Raw genomic sequence first — 19,673 nt, 5'->3', positions numbered from 1 at the left:
GAGAAACCTGCAGTTTCATAGAAGAATGGTGGAAGTTCTCTAGGAACCCTTTCTATTTAGCTTTTCCAGGGAGAGTGCAGTGTTTCCTGCCACACACTTGAGATTATTCTTTGTTCCTCTGTTATGCAGGTTTACTCTAAATTTAGTGGAGCATAAGCTTTTACTAACAGGAATTAAGGAGAGGTTTTTACCCACACTGGAGAAGAGGCTGCTCAGTGGCTGTTATATTGAAGGTGAATTCTTGGAGGTGACCTAAAACGCTTGTCTTGAGTTCAGTGGAAGTAGTTCAGTTTAACCCAAGATACCTGCAACCAGGCAGCTATGTTAGTCACTCAAATAGGGCTATGTGCCCCAGTTCTTTGAGTTACCACATATAAAATCTGTGTGGCTTCTGTGATGCTTACATTTTCTAACTTAACTTTCTCTGTTTGGAAAGGAGATACAGAGGCCAAGAGACACAGGCTGTCTATGCAGGTCTAGACCAGCTGGCAATTTGCTATACTTACATTCTTGAGTTTTGTGTAAGAAATAGGGAGTTAATCGCAGTTGTAACTCCATTTATACATGCAAGTAAAACAAAAAAATCCGCGTATGTGTCAATTACTGTGCATCAGAAGGGCACTGCAGCATACCCAGTTAACTGGCTGAGAGCTCTTGGAAATACTGCATATTCCCTGTTTGTGAAGTTGTTGAAAGACAGAAGTAATCTGGGCATACAGGAAACAGTAATTCAGCCACTTGTTTGAAAGGAGGTTGATCAACAGGAGGATCTATAGATTTTTTCTACCTTAATATAAATATACTATTAAATGAAAAACTGCTGGTAACAGCATTATTGTATCTTTTTGAGCCAGTCTTGTGTTGTATGCTTACAAAACACAACCCAATAACTTTGTCTTTTCTTTGCAGTGAATGACACCAAGAGGAAGCAGAAGGTCCTTGGTCCCAACCAGAAACTTAAATTTAATCCAACTGAATTAATAATTTATTGCAAAGACTTCCGAATTGTCAGATTTCGTTTTGATGAAGCAGGTCCTGAAAGCGCAAAAAAGGTATTGTGTCTTCTTATGAAATCTTGCCACATGCAATGACTAAAGGCAACAGCTGTGCTAATAACATTTTGGTTTATGTTTTGATAGAGAAGTAGGAGGGAAGAATTGCAAATTAATCACATTCTGCTAGGAGAATATCTAGATCTTGAGTCAAAACAATTAGGTATAAAGTGTAGTGTGATGTGTTAACGGTTTCTGTGCATGTAAGATAAACATTTCTTGTAGTATCTGTTATGCTTTTAAAAACTAATAATTTCTGAAACAAATCTTTTTAAAGACTACATTGCAGTTGTGCAACAGATGGGTACATGTTTATGGAAAATGTTTGAAGCATTATACATTTTTCTGAAAGTCGTAAGCTTAATGTACCCACAGGTGAAGTGTACTATCTTATATATGCCCTTTTTTACTTCACAAGGCAAGTTCTCCAGAAGCTCTCCAATGACCAGTTTGTTTAATCTGCATAAAACTATGTGCTCTTTCTCAGAAAAGACTTACAGACCTCTGGACAAGTGGAATTACTTCTGTCTGTACATTCCTAGAAATGTCATTCCTTCCCCAGTTCTAACACTTGCTATTGTAAATCTCAATAAAATTGTACAGTATTATTTAACCTGGTAAGATCTAGGTAAGTTTGTGCTAACTGGAGATGGTTAGTCTGTATAACATTAGCTCACCAGGTTCCTGGTTGTTCTGGGTCAGTGCTGTTGGTTATTTGAGTAACAGCTCCTCTGATCCCCATGGCACCAGGAGAGGGCCAGGCACAGCACAGCAGTCATTTTGTAAGGAATGACCCAGTCTGCTTACAGAGCTTAAGAATTCCCCTTCTCAGTAGGATAAAGTTTGAGCTTAACTCTGTAAGTTCTAAGAACCATCTGCCCAGACATAAATCTGTTTGCAGTTATCATCTGAGTAACTATAACTGAAGCAGTTCATCACTACTTCACCTTTTACCCTCTGGTAGAGGTCCATGGGCTGAAGCCAGGTAATAAAGCAGACTGTTTTTTCCTTGCTGCTTTTCTAGGTTCCCTCCTGCCTGCTGCCTTTACTGTTTATAACCTTTCACTTTTGGCAATCTTTCAGCAGTCAGTTCCCCTTTCACAGCTCCTCTGAAATCTCCCTGGAGCAGCCTGTCTACTGCAATATCTTTATAGCAACTGTTTCTAATTGGCTGTCACAGCTAAGAAGAGTGATTAGCCTGGAGGAGGAAAGCATAAACTCAGCATCTCATTAACACTTTGTGCTGCATTTACTTAGGCAAGAGCAAAAAGTGAAACCTTTTTCTGAAGGTGCTTGCTTCATGCATTTATAATTACATGGTCAAACGTGATTTCTTTTGAAAGGAAGAATGGCTAGATCTAGAGATCCAGAGGATCTGAATCTGTCTGGTTATAAAGATAGTGCTTGTGGTGACCAAGAGTTGCTGTTATCGCATAGCAGAATGCACTCACCAAAGGAGTGGAAAAAAAAACCCTTGTACAAAAAAAAACCCTTGTACAAATTATCCTGTCAGCTGTGTGGCTGCTGTTGCAGTTTCGATGTGTCAAGTAGGTTACTGCAGCTTTGTGGGAGTGTATCACAGAGCACACTTGTACTGAAGGGAAATAATGTTACGTTAACCTGATGTTTCCAAAATAACATTGTTCTGCTAGCGCTAAAGTATGAGTGTCTAACACCATGAGGTCCTTAGATCAGGTTTTATCTGTCTGGATTATGCTTAAATTATTTTCTGATGCTGGTGAACACAACTAGAATGGTCTTACACAGTATATTGACTGGATTTAATTTGTTCTTTCTGGCATTTAAATGGAATGCCAGCACCACACTCTTGAAAGATTTTATCTAGTTTCAGTTTCTGCCCTTCAGTACATATTAGCGAGGCTGTCCTGATGTCTAAAACCAAAGGAAGGTGGTCAGGCCTCCTGAGTTCTGATGGGAGGGAATCCCTGCTCTTCTCTTGGCTGAGTGTGCTAGCATAGTGTCCTGACCAAGAGTATATTGTAGTTTTTTCACTTGTTGTTTTTACAGTAAGCAGAAGGGAAGGTGACGTTACAGAGAGCACTACAGTCTGTTCTGTAATGCAAGAGACCTGCATTTTAGTTCTTTATAAATCATAAATGGCTTCCTTTAACTTCACATAAACACACGCAGCTATACCCATTGGAGCAGGGAGATTTCTAATTAAATGTCCTAGTAATGCAGAGGAGTATCATCCTGTGAATGTAGCACTGATAGGTCAAAATGAAATAGCTACCTACTAAAATAGACACTTCAAACTACGGGTATATAAATGTCTCTGACTTGTTGCCAGTTGCTAGCAAATGTTCTATTTCGAGCAAAGATTAAAGAAATAAAAACTGTACACTTTAATTACTATTTTAAAATGAGTTTTAAAATGTATGGAATAGTTTTGACAAATGCTAACTTTATACAGTTTTTTGTTTTATTTAGAGTTCCTTGAATGTAATGGAAATACTCAGCAGCAGTTACATAAATTGTGTTGGCAGAGAAAACATAACTTGTTCCTAAGGAGGTGTCTGTATTTGCTTAAGAGGTCATAAGGGGGAATAAGCCCTTATTAATTAAGCTTTCTTACCAGAACAGAGAGTGTTCTGAGTCTCTTTTTGGTAGTGGGTACAAAAAGAAGGATCCAGGTTTGAGAGCAGTCAGGCTTTGGATGTGGACAGCCTGATGTGATGACATACAGGCATGATGCATGGGTGATATTGGTAGAACTTTCACAGGTGTTTTTCACTATCTTTAAGCAGAAACAAATTGGAAGAACACATTGATATTTGGGGTGAATTAGTTTGTTTTGAGGTAAACTATTATGGAGAGGCTTAAAAATCAGTTCTGTTGGAAGAAATACCTTCGACATTAGTTGCAGCCAATACATGCTGATAAAATAATGTCTCAAAGTTAATCAGTCAATCATTTTTTTCCTTGTTTTTATTAATGGATATTTGGGAGGCAAGAGTTAAGGAATAGCAGAGGGAATGGAAAATTGCTCTCATCACTACTTAGCAGTTTAATTCTGTTTTGTCTCTGAAATAAAGCTATAGAGTCTCCAAAGGAAGGAAAGCCAGATGGGTGTGGGAGGAAGTGGAAAATGGTCTTCTTCCAGTGAGTTCATAGGCCAGGTAGCCTGGCTTAGGGAAGGAGGTGAAGTGCAGGGCTGTGCTAACTTAGCGCATCTTAAATATGACTGTTCAGAACTCTTTTCCAAGGGCATTAGCAATATTTTGAAGCTCTTGGCCTATGTGAAAATTCCTATTGGAGAAGAGGAGGGCTTGCCCTGAAAGTACAATTTATTTTTCTCAGACTGGGGTTGAACAGGGGACACTGACACAGGAAAATGGCCTTTGTACTATGAAATAATTACAGCCATTGTGTTTTCTGCTTCTAATAAATGAACTTTCCAACAAGCAGCCTATTCTCTTGTTATTTGACTGAGCCTAAATATCTTCAGCTTTACACAATTGCAAATTGGCAAGAATACCAAACATTTTTCAGTTTGATATGAGAACATTTCCTGTAAAACGTGTTTGTCTTCCAGTTTAAGAGCTTTCTACTTACGGTGATAATCTGCTGCGATCTGTGGAATGTGTACTTGTCTTTTGAAAGTTTCAGTCAATAAAACTACGGATTTAGTGAGTAATAAACTGAAAATCAGTATGTCTTTAATACTTGTGTAGTGTATATATGAGTGGAATTTGTCTAAAAGGGAGAAATGAGGACAGTAGCAGGGTAACTATGTAATTTTATTTTTTTTTTAGTAACAGAAATAGAGGTGCTGTGTCTGTACTGTAATCTACAGGTGGATTGTTCCAGCCATGCAATACCTGGTGTTGGGTAAATGTCTGCGCTGTGGAACACCTAGGAGCGTTTTTCAGCTGCTGGGCTCAAAAGCACAGCCCTGGTCTCATGCCTTTTGGGAACTGACTGCTTACCATTTTCAACCCAATTTTACTCTCAACACAGCACACACATACTCTCTGTCAAATGTGGCAAGCAAATGAAATAGATTTCAGCTGGTGCTTTTAGAAATAGGTTATACTATATTTCTGTTGTGCTACTTGGCAGCACAACAGAATTTTTTAACATCTTGTGGTTCATCTTCAAGCCTTGAGAGTAGATTAGTAAAAGGCTCTCATCCTTCACTCCCACAGATGAAGGTGAGGAGTAACTCTGTTACTCTAGTGAAAAGTTATGTAGAAACATTGAAGTCAAAATGTGTATGTACACAGATTTCCATTTTGTTTCCTTGTGAACGATAGGCAAAAGTAGTCTGTTAGAAGCAGTGAGTATTTTGGAATAGCTGGCTTTTGGTGCACAGTGCACTGAAATCACAAGATGTAGTAAAATGTGCATAGCTTCCAATTACTCCATGGTACTTATGAAAAGTTTTACCAGATCTTAGAACTGAGCTTATAACTGTTCATTTGAGAAGCCATTCTAGACTGTTTCCCAGTGACAGGTTTACTGTTTGAGTTGTCTGGGGGGTGTTGTCCCACCCCTGGAAATGTCCTGTCCTCTCTTTTCCTTTGTACTTTCATTGTAGAACTGAAAGTGGGAGAAAAGTTAAAGCAACTGTTCTTCTAAGACTCGGTAGGATTTTTTTTTTGTTGGGGAGTGCTTGTGAAAAAACCCTTTCAACTCAAATGAGTCCACAGTCATCACTGGGCTTATAAATAGTGAGGAATGTCCACATCAAAAGCCAAAGTAAATAAAAATATGGCAAAAGTTCCATAATGCCATATATGTTGTATACAAGCTAGCAAAAGTGCAATAACTTTATCCATGCGGAACTTGGCCTAAATGAGCTCTCAACTTTCTTCGCTGTGGCACAGTGCTGCCAGTGGTAGTGTTCCTTCAGCTGTGTGTCATGCAAGTCTTCCTTTTATGTCCATGGCAACAAGAAAACTTTCCTTCACTGACAGACAACAATTTTGTCTAAAAAAAATAAATACCCCAAACTGCTCAGCAGTGAATAAATGGTGTCAGCATGTTGCCAAGTATAAAAAGTCAGAGAGTTGAAGGGAATGAAAAAAATGGAAAAATGTAGGAGGTGCTAATGTGAACTTGTGCTGTGGCTTTGTCCCTAATTAAAAACTTTGTCTCATGGAATTTCTGCATCTGAACAAGTAGAATAGAATTTTACATTTTGTAACCTCCTTTTTATTAAATACTTCTTTTCGAGATAGGGCAGGTGTATTGTAGTAAGAATGGAAAGTCCTGACAGTTTAAGTGCCAATCTCTACTTGAAAGTTAGGGATTTTTTTTCTCCCAGAATTTGAGTCATTTAGATACTGTAGTTGGGTTTTTTTGTCAGATCTTTTGTATTTGTTAGTCAATATCCACAATTAAAGAGACAAAGGTTAGCAAATTTGACTGTGTCTGAAGTATAGTATCTAATCCTAAACCATGTGCTGCACTCTTAATAATCTTAGGATTCTTACCAAAATGAGCAATTTATATGGGTAGAAAGCCAGATGCTTGTGTGGTGCTGGTCCTGAGACCACTGCAAAGAATACAAAGACTTAGGCAAGACTCTTCCTTGTGTCCCAAGTTAATCTCTGCTGTTCTGAGGCTGCATCTCTCTCTCATTTTACCTCTCTGCTGAATTTCTCTTCCCAGGGCAGGGCTTGTGACTCAGCCTGGTTAAACCTGATTAATGTGTCAGATTGCCAGAGACAGTGTTGGAGCTTGCTGTAAGCCTGTAGGCATCTAGAAGTTAGGGATGGGTTTCTTTTGTGGATGAAATCCAGTCATCTGGGACAGAACCTGCAAGGGCTAGGCCAAAATGTGACCAAGCTGACGTCTACCTACCCTCGGAAAGTTTAGCAGATGTTTCAGTTCTCAAGATCAGCTGGGGGCTTGGAAGGGGGTGATTACTGGCATGTTTAATTAACCGTAGATCCTCCACACTTGACAAAAGGAACCCTGAAACTTGCCTTCTATTGAAGTTGAACTTTGACGGAGAATCTTTAGCTTGTCATTCAGCTGACAAACGGACTACAACTGTATATCAAGAAAACATTTCCCACTGTGAATAACTCATTTCCAAGTGACTTTGGGGAAATGCTGTTTGTTATTACCAGACAAGTTTCTTTTCATTTATATTCATCAATGCCCATCATAATTTTGGAATAGAACTTTATGAGATGCAGGATTGACATAGGTTCTAGAAATCTTCCTGAGAACAACCAACCTCTTGTCCCTTCCCAGGACAGGAGGTTTTGAAGGTTGAGTTTTGGTAGCACAGACTGGTAACCCTGATGCCTATGTGGAGCAATGGGTGCAAAAGATTCAAAACCAATAATTAGATACAAATTTTGGTTAAATATGATACTTTAGGGAAGAACCAGCAGGGCTTTTGTAAAGGGAAGTTGCACTTCAAAAACCTCTTGGTTCAGCTGACAGCTTTGTAGAAGACCTATCTGTCTAATACTGTTGAATACTGATACCAGATGTTAGTTCAGGAGGTGCTTGAACTCTGATGGACCATTGAAAAACATTCTGGTAAAATGCCATTATATGCTTTCTCTGTTTTTTCCCTCTGAGGGTAAGAAATTGCTCAGGGACTAAGCATCAATTGCTGGCTGCTGTCAGGAAGAGTGCTAAGTTGGGCCTCCTGAACTGATTCAGTATGGCCATTCTTAAGTACTTTTAATTAAAAATAAAGAAAAAATATCAAAGGATAAACTACAAATGAGGTTTTGCAGCACTGTGCTTACCTCCTCTGTGTTGTGCTCCTTTCTTTTTTCTGTTCTCCTCCTTATTTCTCTGTGCAGGTGGGCAGGCACAGCACAGTAGCTCCAAGTCCTTGCTTGTCTCAGCTGATACAGAATCATGTTTAGGGATGCCTGTTAACAGTCTGACCTTTCTTGCAAAAACTTAGTCCACCCTCATCAGTTAATCACTCTTGATAGATGGTCATGAGCTTGCCTACTATGACTACAGTAATGGTCTCTTGACAAATATGAGTATGCTTAACTATAGAATTCACTCCTCAAATAAAATACAGAAATAAAGCATCAAAAGACTGATTTTTAACATTTATTTTGCATATTTCATGCTGTCACAATTAAGGACAGTGAATTTTATGTCTGTAAATAACAGTAATAAATACTTCTGTCCTAGGTGTGCCTTGCAATAGCCCATTATTCTCAGCCAACAGATCTTCAGCTTCTCTTTGCATTTGAGTATGTTGGAGAAATATATCACAATCCAGGTAAGTATGAAAATATTTTGATAATATTTTTCCTATATCATGATATAGAACTTAAGTCAGACTTTCATCTAGAAGCAGTGGCAAAAAGCATATGAGGCTTTCTCCAGGGGTAATAGAATTGGCTTGTCCTGCACCCAAACTCTTACTTCTGGTTATAAGTCACTCACTGCGATAGACATTAATGACCAAATTCAAAAGAAATGTCTTTCCTGCCTGAAACAAAACCAAACTCCCTATGTCAGCACTTATATCAGCATGAATACTCATATTTCTCAATTCACACTTCGATCCTCCTATTGTATGTCTATATTGGTACTCTAGGTACCTAGTTAATCTCCCATCAGGCAGGCTTGTTCACCTGCCCTTCTTTTGGGAATAAGTTTCTCTTCTGGTGGTATTGCAGGAGGATTTGTGCAACTTGGGACTCCATACCTTCTTTCCTAGAGGCTTACTAGGCAGTTCTTACCACTCAAAACCTCCACCACCCCTGCTGAGTTGGAGCACACCCTCTCTGCTCAAGGCCAATCTCCAACTGAACCTTGTCAGTTAGGTAAGCGTGAAAAAGATGCCTTTGGAACTTGATTTCTAGTGTAATGCTGTGCGGTCACTGCTTAGTGTTCCCCAGCCAATACACAGCTGAAAACCATCAATTCTAGTGTAACAAGCCTCCAAATAGTGTAAGTGCCATTGATGGAGTTCTGTGGTGCTGAAATACTTCCTCAGCGCTGGCATTAGAAATAGCTCATCTGCCTGTTACAAAATTTGAGTGTTGTGGAATTATGAGCTCAGGCCTTCAAATTTGCACAGAAATGCATGTTTTTCATGCAGGTGCCTAGATGACTGCCCTGTGCATGCACAAGACTAAGTGTGCATGTGGCTATGTTGCACACATAATTACTTACACTATTTCTTACCTGATAGAACTTGGGCGGTTATCAAGGTCCATATACTTTAGCGTTACAAGGTACTAGGGAGGAAGCCCATCTGCAGATGAAATTATAATAAAATGTGAAAGTGGAGTGTGAACAAAACGTTAGCCTGTCACGAAGCTGCCTTTGCCCCGTCCTTAAAACACCATTTGCTGTATGGAAAAATACCTAGTGGAAGAATGACATAAGGTGGGTAAAAAACACTGTTCCTCTGGAGCAGCAGACTGGAATGGCAAAAGATAGTTGTTCTGCTGTGCTGTGGTTGCTGGAGAAAAGAGTTTGAAATACTTTTGGTTTGGCTTGTTTTTTTTTTGTTGTTGTTAACCCTGGTGTTTGTAGCATAGACCTCTGGCTCTACTCTCACAATTCCAGCACTGCTTTTTTGACTCTATCCCTGCTAGTCCCAGTACAGTAAAAGTTGAAATACTGTCTTTGTGCTTCTCGAAGAGCAGGAAGAGCCTGTATTGCTCTGGTGTGTATGTACATAATTTTTTTTCCAGGCTATATTTTATAATTGTATACCCTGCCACTGAGCAATGAAATTACAACATTTTGGGGCAATTGTCAAATTTCTCTGTATGCTGTCTTTGAACAACTACTTCAGTTTGACTTCAGTTTTCTTCTGAAAAACACAATAGTCTGAGTACTGGTGCAAGGATTAGGTTGATAGATAAAGAAAGTAGAAACCACACCATCATTGAGGTGACAGTAAAGCCATAAAGCCATATTCTGCTTTGTTTGGTCAGGCACTTACATCTGTACAGGCTCTTGCTGAAGCTTGGAGCTTTCATGGGAGGTAGTACGGTTGAGTCTCAGTTTATTTCACTTTTATCTAAAACTTACTTCCAAGTGTCAAGTTACAGGCTGCCTCCTTGGCACATAAAGAATGACCAGCAAAGGAGACCCTTCAGTATTAGCAACAGTCTATAGAATTTTCTTGGGCCTTAGCCACAACATGGTAAGCCATCTTTCCGTGTGGATAAATACATATATATGTATGTATGTATGTTTCTAAACCCACATATATATTTTAACCTGGCCTTCCAATGATTTTACTTGATGTTAATACAGCATTCCTTTAAAGCTGTTGAAATGGTACAGTTTTTATTTTGCTTTCCTCACAAGGTCCCTCATTACAGGTTAGCCTATAAAGGGTTCATGTTTTTAAAACCTTGCTAATTTTGGCATATTGAAGAGAGAAATCCTGTGACTGAAGATACCAGTTGTTCCCGAGTGTATGTCTTGCCCTCTATCAAGCAGCACAGCATACCAGTTTTATGTTGCTTCTCTGTTGAAAGTGCAGGCAAAAGCCTTATGTCTTCGTGGATCACCAAGTGTCATTCAGTCACTGATCTGTTGCACACAAGTAGGTAACAGTAGTTCTGATGCTGGTGCCTCGTTCTTGTCAGTAGGAAGGTGAAGAGTTTGATAATTTCTTCTTCTCTTTTTTTTAAATGCGCATTGATGAATTTTCTTTTCCTAGCCAAGAAGGTGAATGGAATAGATCCAGGAGGTGGTGGTGCCAGTGGTCAGCAGACACCTTTGTTTGAAACTTACTCTGACTGGGATAGAGAAATCAAAAGGACAGGTGCATCAGAGTGGAGAGTTTGTTCAGTCAATGAAGGTTATATGATATCTACTTGGTAAGTTTCTTTTATAACACAAGTAGAAGAAAAGAAGGCAATTACACTGTCTTTTCCTGTCTCCTCTACCAAACTTTCCATTCTACCTAACTGTGCACTTCACTCCTTGAATGTGCCATTCTCTGGAGAGGCCCTTAGTTGGAAGATCCTTCTTACTTGCAGTGCTGTCACTGAAGGAAATGGCCTATTTTGGTATCTGTTGCTTTCATGCTTTTGTACTTCCCTCTGAAGCATGTACATTTCTGAACAGGTAGATCTGAGCTGTAGGATCATGCAGACACGTGGGACAGCCAGTTAGCACTGTGGCGTTAGGGGCTGGTATGTTACAGTTTACCAGAGTTGGTAAGACAGCATTGCCACAAGAGAAAAACTGATAAAATGCACAGGGAAAAGTAACCTTTTGTATCCTGTTTTTCCCTCAAGCCTTCCAGAATATTTTGTGGTTCCATCTTCCTTAGCAGATCAAGACCTTAAGCTATACTCCTACTCTTTTATTGGGAGACGAATGCCAGTAAGTATAGTCTTTATTCTGTTACTGTCCTTGGTTGATGTACAATATTATCTTACATGTCTGCCAGTTAACATAGCTTTATGTTTAGTGTTAAGAAAACAATGTCTATGGAATAACACTAACCTGCATTGTTTTGTTATTTCTTTTCTGTTTTTTTCCCCATATTAGTTGTGGTCCTGGAATCACCCTAATGGGAGTGCCCTCGTTAGGATGGCCAACATTAAAGATGTCTTACAACAAAGAAGAATTGATCAAAGGTAATAGTTATGTTATTCTTTAATCAGATGTGTAACAACACAAGTGGTCACTCTAACACACAACAGCAATTAGCAATTGAGGGGATACTTGCTTCATAATGTTGTAGTGCATTAGCTTTTGAGAAATTTCTCTGAATATAGTTCTGGCACAATTCCTGTTTAAGTCCTGCCACTTCAGTGTCAAATCCTGTGTAATTTTTGAAATTGTAAGGGATGTTTAGTTTTTAGGCAGCTGGTCATTTAAGTGACAAAATTTACTGATAAAAGGGTCAGACAGTCTTTTCTGTTGATGTTACTGTAATACGACTTAGGTTGGTGCAGACCTTCTGATGATAAGGGGCTGGAGCACCTCTCATATAAACGTAGGCTGAGAAATTTAGAGCTGTTCAGCCTGGAGAATAGGAGCTGTGTGGAGACCTCAGAGCAGCCTTCCAGTATCTGAAGGGGCCTACAGAAATGCTGGAGAGGACTCTTCATCAGGGGCTGTAGAGATAGCACAAGGAGGAATGGGTTAAAACTAAAACAGGGGAAGTTCAGGTTGGATATAAGGTAGAAGTTCTTTACTGTGAGGGTGGTGAGGCACTGGAACAGGTTGCCAAAAAAAGTGGTACACGCTTCATCCCTGGCAGTATTCAAGGTCAAGCTGGACAGAGCCTTGAGTGACATGGTTTAGTGTGAGGTGTCCCTGCCTATGGCAGGGGGTTGGAACTGGATGATGTTAAGGTCCTTTCCAACCCAAACCATTCTGTGATTCTAAGATACAGTAGAAACTATTCAGTTCATTTTTGGCATTGGGAAATACGATTTAATAGATTTAGTGCCACAAAGCACAGAGTATTTCTGGGACATATTTGTCATACACTGTCCTTGATGAAAGGTGAATGCATCTAGAACCTTTCATAAGTAGTGTACTAACTGGGTATTCTTTGTCCTTTAGTTTAATTTGTAAGATGACTTTTTGTAGTAGACAAATGCTTGCATTGTGTGTGTTAGGCTGGAGCAATGAGTTTATTTGAAGCCCTGTCAGATTTCATGGCTTTATAAACTTTATACTGTTCTGTTTCTATAGCATACCTAAGTCTTACTAAAAATTGTGGAAAATTAAAACTTAAATAGAGCTATTTAACTGTGAGTCAGCATCAGATTTTCATTTCCCAAACATGTTGTTTTAATGACCCAGCATTTCTATTTTTTTGTTCTATAACTAGCAGATACCAAAAATATGTGAGTCAAAAGCTTTGTGGCAGGAGCAATGTACCTCCTGAATATAAACGAGAGGATAAATCAGGTGCATGTTTTATGTGGTTTCAGTTGTTTGCAGCTAGAGGCTGTGGCATGTTTCTTGAAAGATGGTTTATTTCCTCTCCAATACAAAATGCCTGATTCTTTTTTCTTACTTAGGATTTGTAATGCGATAACTCGAAGCCATCCCCTTAGAAGTGACGTTTATAAATCTGATCTGGACAAGAGTCTCCCCAACATCCAGGAGATCCAGGCTGCACATGTCAAACTCAAACAGCTGTGTGTTAATGGTATGCAGGACTGTCCTCCTTTCATGATGGTTCTTTTCCTGAAATACAACAAATTCTAATAGGTCTGGCTCACAGGAATGGATGTTTGAAGTTATTCTGCAGTGTAATTATTTTCCTTGTTGCAGAGCCCTTTGAAGAAACTGAAGAGAAGTGGCTGTCCTCACTGGAAAATACTCGCTGGTTAGAGTATATTAGGTATGTACCATTAATAGATTGATGATGGTTAACAAGATGTGAAAAACTTTCACCAGTGTAAATAAGTAGTGAATCAGTTGAAGGATTCTCTGAGTTAACATATGAGTGTGGTAGATCTGGATATCCCAGATTTTTTTTCCTTTAGAGTGTGACTCGTTGTGTTAACTGTTGTATCACTTTCTTTTTCTGTCTAGATCCTTTCTGAAACATTCTGCTGAGCTTGTATATATGATGGAGTGCAAGCATGTTTCTGTAGTTCTACAAGGTAACACAACCATGGCATGCTGTAATTGTTTGCATTAGTACAATAATGTAGATAAACGTGCTAAGCATCACTTCTAAGTGGTTTAGGCATTTGAGAAACTAGAAAGGAAAAGAGTTTTGTTGTGCATCTGAACTATAGTATAGTCCATAGCATCGAAGGAATGTGTCATTTCGTATTTTTTTAGTCTGATATCAAAACTTTAGGATGAACTTTTGTTCTCTGTTAATTGGGCTCATGCTCCCTGCATAAGCAGTATCAGTTTCACTCAGAGGACCTATATACAGGAGTATTTCTCTGAGAGTGGCTGCTGTTGGGTAAGTATGAACATGTTCCAGAAGAGGCTTCCTCCTGCGGTGATCAGAAAACTCTGATTCCTGTCATTTTCACAAGAGCCGCTCAGCTGGTGTCGCTCACTCTGCCCACAGAACGGCCTTCCAAAACCTGCTTCAGGGGGGAAAATCTGTTGACAGTTTCCGGCAACATGAGCACCCTCCTTGTCAGCGCATCTTGGTTTAAGTACTAGGCATTTGGTGGGTTTTTTGTTCCTGATGAAATCCCTGCTGTGCTGGATGCTGCAGGATCCAATTACAGCAGCACAAAGCATGTTTTGAAAGAAATTCAAAGAAAAACGCTGGAACTAGTTGCCACTTTTTGCTGTTTGAGATCTAATCGTGTGTACATGTATCTATACCTTATGTATTTCATGCACTGTGTACGTTATTCACAGAGGAAGAGGGCCGGGACCTGAGCTGTCTTGCTGCTTCACTCATTCAAGTCATGCTGGATCCCTATTTTCGAACAATTGTTGGATTTCAAAGCCTAATCCAGAAGGAATGGGTCATGGCAGGGTATCAGTTTTTGGACAGGTGTAACCACTTAAAGAGATCTGACAAAGAGGTAAAAAGGAATTGTGTTTGTATGTGATAACAGTACCTGGTTAATACTGGCTTGAACGTTTATTCATGCAAAAAGCTAAAGTAAAAGTATTTTTTAATTATTTCAGATCTCATGAAACTGATGTCAGAGAAAATGAGTCTTTGTTCAGGATAGAGATCTATTTTCTTTATCCTCTGTAGCCAAGTGAGAACCAACACAGCATCCAGTGTTGCTGGGTTTTTATGTTTTCGGTGTTACTTGTGAAGAGGTCCCACTGTTACAAATGCTAGCACAGCGTTTCAAATTGAAATAGAAGGGGGTAAGGAGTGGGGTTGGAGGTGGTGGTTTGCTTTGTTTTACCAAGCAGAGGAAAAGAGGGTAGCATCATGCTTGATTTTCAGTATTTCCAGCTAATCGTATTTGGCCTCTTCATTGCAAAGGAGAAGCTTGTAATTGTAATTGGAAGACTAGAGGAGCCCAGGTCAGCAGCCCTCTTCAGGGACAGTGCCCGAGGGAAAAAATGATAAGCGGTATCCGCAGAGTGGAGCCAACAGAGAGACTGAGGACACAGCACTAAGCAGAGAAAACAAATGAAGGGATGAAGAAACTGAAATACCAAGGGGGGGAGGATAACGAGGAAGCAGGTGTTTTGACCCTAGGAAAGGATATACAGGAGAGTGAAATGGGGAAGAGGAGAATATTTCTAAAGCGTTATGTAAATGGTAGCTTAGGCTTCTGCCATTCATGGGCCACAGGGGAAAGAGTTACAAAGTGTAGTAAGAAACTAACATGGTTGAAACGTAAGGTCTCCAGTCATGTCAAACAAGAAGGAAGTATATACATTGAGTAAGGAGGGCCCATACAGCACTAATGTGGAAACTGAGGGATTAAAGCAAATGGCAGAAAATATTTTTGCAGCTGCTTGGGCAGGAAGAGAGCCCAGGAAAGAACTGACAGGCTTCTTAGAGGCTTCTTGTTGGAAGGTAAGCCTGAGGGAGCCAGATGACACAGTTGCTTGTGAAAGTGGCTAAACAGAAATACAGGGTATTACAGGTGCATAAAATCCTAAGAAATGCAAGACTCCAACTAGTTTACTGTGTTGAGGAATGTACCAGAGGAATAGCTGAATACCCTAATGGAGCACTGACTGCAGAGAAATCAGTGTGCCTTGGGAAAAGCTTCAGCCAAATCTAACAGTTCTCTCTTCTCTTTTCCCAGTCTCCTTTGTTCTTGATGTTTCTTGACTGTGTTTGGCAGCTGCTAGAACAATACCCAGCAGCCTTCGAGTTCTCTGAAATTTACTTGACTGTACTGTACGACAGCGCACGTGTATCACTGTTTGGCACTTTCCTCTTCAACTGCCCTCATCAGCGAGTAAAGGAGAGCACTGTGAGTAGGAAGCGTTGCACCTCCTTTTGAACCAGGGGACTTCAGCATGCCCCTCTGGAAATAACATCCCCTCTAACTGCTATTCCTGTGCCTTTTCCAAAATGTCAGACTGTTCGGGGCAGAATACTCAGCTCCCCAGGTGAATATGCTGAGAGTGAACTTTCAGGTGATCTTTGCATAGACTAATGCATAGACTAACTATCGAAGAAGAAAGTCTGCAGAAGTTTTTTTACTCTTTACCGGAAAAGCATGGTTGTAGTACATCATTATTTGTACTTCCCTAGGAAACAGATTTGTGTCTGGGACTGATGAAGTAGAACAATATGCAATAAATAGCATTTCATGCTTCAGGTGGACTTTGAAACCTCTTGACATAATTGTTTCAATGGTTGAAAAAGACCGTGTGAAGCTCAAATAATAATGCACATTGAAGGTGTGTGGAAAACTGAACACTTTGTTTTGAAAACTGGCGTTTATCAGAGCTGCATGTAGAAAACATTTGATGTTGATAAAATGAAAACTTAGTTATTTTATTCACTGTTTTCCCTTGAGAGTTTTAAGTAGCTGCCTTACAAAGAAATAGAGCACTGGGGGGGCTGCTAGTGTTTGTCTCAAAACAAGAGTTTGTGTGGTTCAGAGTAAACAAACAATTAAGTATCATTGAAAAGTAAATTGTGCTCAGCGAGCATTCGTCCTGCCTCTGCATTGCTCAAATGAAACCCAGGGTACAGCCGTTTTCTCCAGCAGCCACCTCTACATTATATCCCTGCTCTTCTTTGCCCAGTAATTATGCCCTGCTTTGTAATGAAGATCTGTGAATAAGCCTCTTTTCTTTGATTTTAACATGCCTGAATGTTAACTTCTTGCAGGAGTTTGCCATAAGCAAAAATATTCAGCTGGGTGATGAGAAAGGCCTCAGATTTCCTTGTGTTTGGGACTGGTCTCTTCAGTTTACACACAGGGATCGCCTGCTCTTCCACAACCCTCTGTACATTGGAAAGAGTGCGCCCTATGTACAGAATGGAGCCGTGAAGACTTTTAAACGCTCAAAGGTAACTATAGTGATGTCTGCCTTTGACTGGAGTGTTTCTGTGCTTAACCATAATACTCTAACATTTACAGTTCCATGGTGTTGCAAACCCTTAGTTTAGCACTAGGAACACTAATTCTCTTAGCTTCCCAGCCTAAAGAAATGATTTTCTGCGGAAGTAAAGATGTAAATTGTTGAGCTGTGTGTTCCAGGACGTGTTCTGATACAGCTGAGCTCATTGCCAATATCTGCATTCTTTCACCTGTGGAAAAGTGCTGATGTGCCACTTTTTTCCCCCAGGGTTGTCAGTTTTTTTCAGTGAACACTGATCAATTCAGTGATCCAGTGTTTTAGAAAGTCTAGAAAACAGATGTATTTCTATGCAGAGGCCACTGGTGGCCCCAGTGCTTGCCCCGTGAGCTGTGCAGTAGTGACTCAGGCTCAGAACTGTGGAAAGGTCACATCATTTCTCTGGATGGCGCATCCTAGCAGCTCAGGGAAATCTGCTGTCCTGGAGACCATAAACCTGGAGAATTACCAGTGTTTATTTTCTGCAGAAAAACTACAGCTCCACATTGCGAGGGGTACCCCCAGCACTAAAGAACGGAATCATCAGTGAGCAAGAGTTCCTTCCAAGAAGAAACTCTCTGATACTAAAACTGAAACCGGACTTTCTCCAGCACACAGAGAGTCCGACTGGCAGTATGGAACAGTACTTCAGAGACTGGTTTGCAAAGCCTGTTGATTTGCACGGTGTGATCCTACCCCATGTCTCTGGAACACAAATAAAACTGTGGAAACTCTGCTACTTCCGCTGGGTTCCTGAGGCCCAGATTAATCGTGGTGGTTCCATCACTGCTTTCCACAAAGTGTCTTTGCTGGCAGATGAGGTAGACATGTTAAACCGGAGTCTTCGGCAGTACAAAAGCAACTCTTTGCACAGCAGCTGCTTGGAACTGGATCAAAGCAGGATGTACTTCAGAGCAAATGGTTTAAATGACACCTCTGGGGCCCCAGACTTTCTCTCCTCCTCATTCCCATTTTCTCCTGTAGGGAACCTCTGCAGACGGAGCATTCTGGGAACACCTTTAAGCAAATTTTTAAGTGGTGCCAAAATCTGGCTATCCACTGAGACGCTTGCAAACGAAGACTGAGATGTTGTGATGGTTTAAAGTTGTAGGGAAAATAGAGCCTATCACTTTGTCTTTTCTAAGTTAACACTGCTAAATGCGGCATTGAAAGCTGTAATAATTTTTCTATACAAACATTACGTAAGTTTTGCACAGATATTTAAAAGCAAAGCAGTCATGCTTCAGATCGCACACATTCATCTTCAGTAGTTGTCACCTGCTAGGGCTGCTGGTCCCGAATTCCTCCGTGGTTTTGTGGTTTGCCTCATTCTAAGCGGTGGAGCACTTCATTAGCTAACTGAAGGGCTTGGTATGGTCATGCATGAGGGTTCTGCTCAACAGATCTATTTTCTCAGATAGTGACTGATGTGACCGTAGTGTCAACAGCTCGGCAGGTCAGAGAGTTCAGTGCAGGGGTGCAGGGGACACAGACTGACAGCTGAAACCTGGGAATAGACTCTTTTATCAGACTGCCTCTTCAGGAAGAACACTTCCATGTGGACATACATACATATCCACTAATGTTCTGTGACTTGGTCACCCTACATAGGTGTTGATGCAGTGTGTATCCAGGGATTGTGCACTCTTTTCTTTCTCCCCCCAAAATGTATTCATTAACAATCACTCACATTTGTGGTCTTTCTCATGAGCTTGACTTTAGATTATAAGAATCAACTTCAGGGCGATGCACTGTTAACCTTAAAACATTTACTGTAGAGCTGGTATTGTAGTAGCTTTAGAAGTGCCTTTAATTGGGAGGAGACAGCAGCAAGGTTACTCTAATGCAGCTGACACACCCCCAACTTTTTACAGTAGGTTGATAAGGTAAGTTTTTGTTCCATCCCCCTCCCCTTTTCTGGAAATACCAGAAGGGCAGATTCTCCAGCAAGATTTTCCTCTTAAAGGTTAAGCTCTTTTTCTGTATAAGCACCTCCAATACTCAACAATAAATCCCTGCCGACCCTCTCCTCATTCTGTGGTAGGACAGATATGCTTTCAGCAGGATTCATACTGAAGCTGTGCTGGGTTCCAGGCAGGCTCCAAGTGGAGCTGTTGTCACTTGTAAGCAGGTGCTGGAGGAAGAGTGGTTAGTGGTGCCTTCTTTTTGCATACATGCATGTCCATATGGACAAAGCAATGGGCAAGCACTGTTTGAGGAAATTAAGTCCAACAGCCTCCCTCTGCTTAATGCAGCAGCCTCGTCTTTGCTCCAAAACCTTTTACATGATACCTCCCCCCTGGATGCGATGTCAGAAGACCCCTCAAGTTTCACAGGGAGAAAATCAAGAGTGTAAAGTATACTGGGGGTGGGGGGGGGGGTGTGTGGACCAGCAGTGCTGTATTTTCTGTACCTGATTTCTGTGTAAAACACAAATGCTATTGAACCAACACTGAGCCACCATTCAGATGCTGACTCACAAGTTAAGGCACTGAGGACCTTACGTGGTGAGCTAGAAGCTGTTCTCAGCTATCAGGGGAAACAAAGAGGCTGTATGATGATAATGCACAGTATGTTAGAGTTAAAAAAAGGCAGGGAGGGGTAGGATGTGGAGCTCTTCCTTCGTACAACCGGGCTGGTCTGCAGCACAGCCTAAATTGCAGTGTAGGATTTTGACATCTAAGATTGCTC

At 40.5% G+C, this 19,673-nt stretch overlaps 1 protein-coding gene across 3 annotated transcripts in view; it reads left to right on the top strand.

The window, feature by feature from the left end:
* MTMR10 (myotubularin related protein 10) overlaps positions 1-18,665 on the top strand; it is a 39,564-nt gene extending 20,899 nt beyond the window's left edge. For all 3 annotated transcript variants that reach the window (XM_061447132.1, XM_061447130.1, XM_061447131.1), the window contains 12 exons: positions 910-1,052; positions 8,196-8,286; positions 10,699-10,858; positions 11,282-11,369; positions 11,538-11,626; positions 13,028-13,158; positions 13,284-13,353; positions 13,548-13,618; positions 14,346-14,515; positions 15,713-15,883; positions 16,753-16,935; positions 17,471-18,665. In XM_061447132.1, coding sequence (XP_061303116.1) covers positions 910-1,052; positions 8,196-8,286; positions 10,699-10,858; positions 11,282-11,369; positions 11,538-11,626; positions 13,028-13,158; positions 13,284-13,353; positions 13,548-13,618; positions 14,346-14,515; positions 15,713-15,883; positions 16,753-16,935; positions 17,471-18,067 — 1,964 coding nt within the window. In that variant the 3' untranslated portion in view covers positions 18,068-18,665. The remainder of the gene's footprint in view (positions 1-909; positions 1,053-8,195; positions 8,287-10,698; positions 10,859-11,281; positions 11,370-11,537; positions 11,627-13,027; positions 13,159-13,283; positions 13,354-13,547; positions 13,619-14,345; positions 14,516-15,712; positions 15,884-16,752; positions 16,936-17,470) is intronic.
* Positions 18,666-19,673: the final 1,008 nt, after the last annotated feature.

This window comes from Pezoporus flaviventris, unplaced genomic scaffold (assembly GCF_033815535.1).
Source record: "Pezoporus flaviventris isolate CSIRO_AGI_PZ_B2104156 unplaced genomic scaffold, CSIRO_AGI_Pfla_v1 ptg000006l, whole genome shotgun sequence".
Lineage (NCBI taxonomy): Eukaryota > Metazoa > Chordata > Aves > Psittaciformes > Psittacidae > Pezoporus > Pezoporus flaviventris.
Note: the sequence above shows the minus strand (reverse complement) of the source record. Positions and strands in the feature narration are given on the sequence as shown.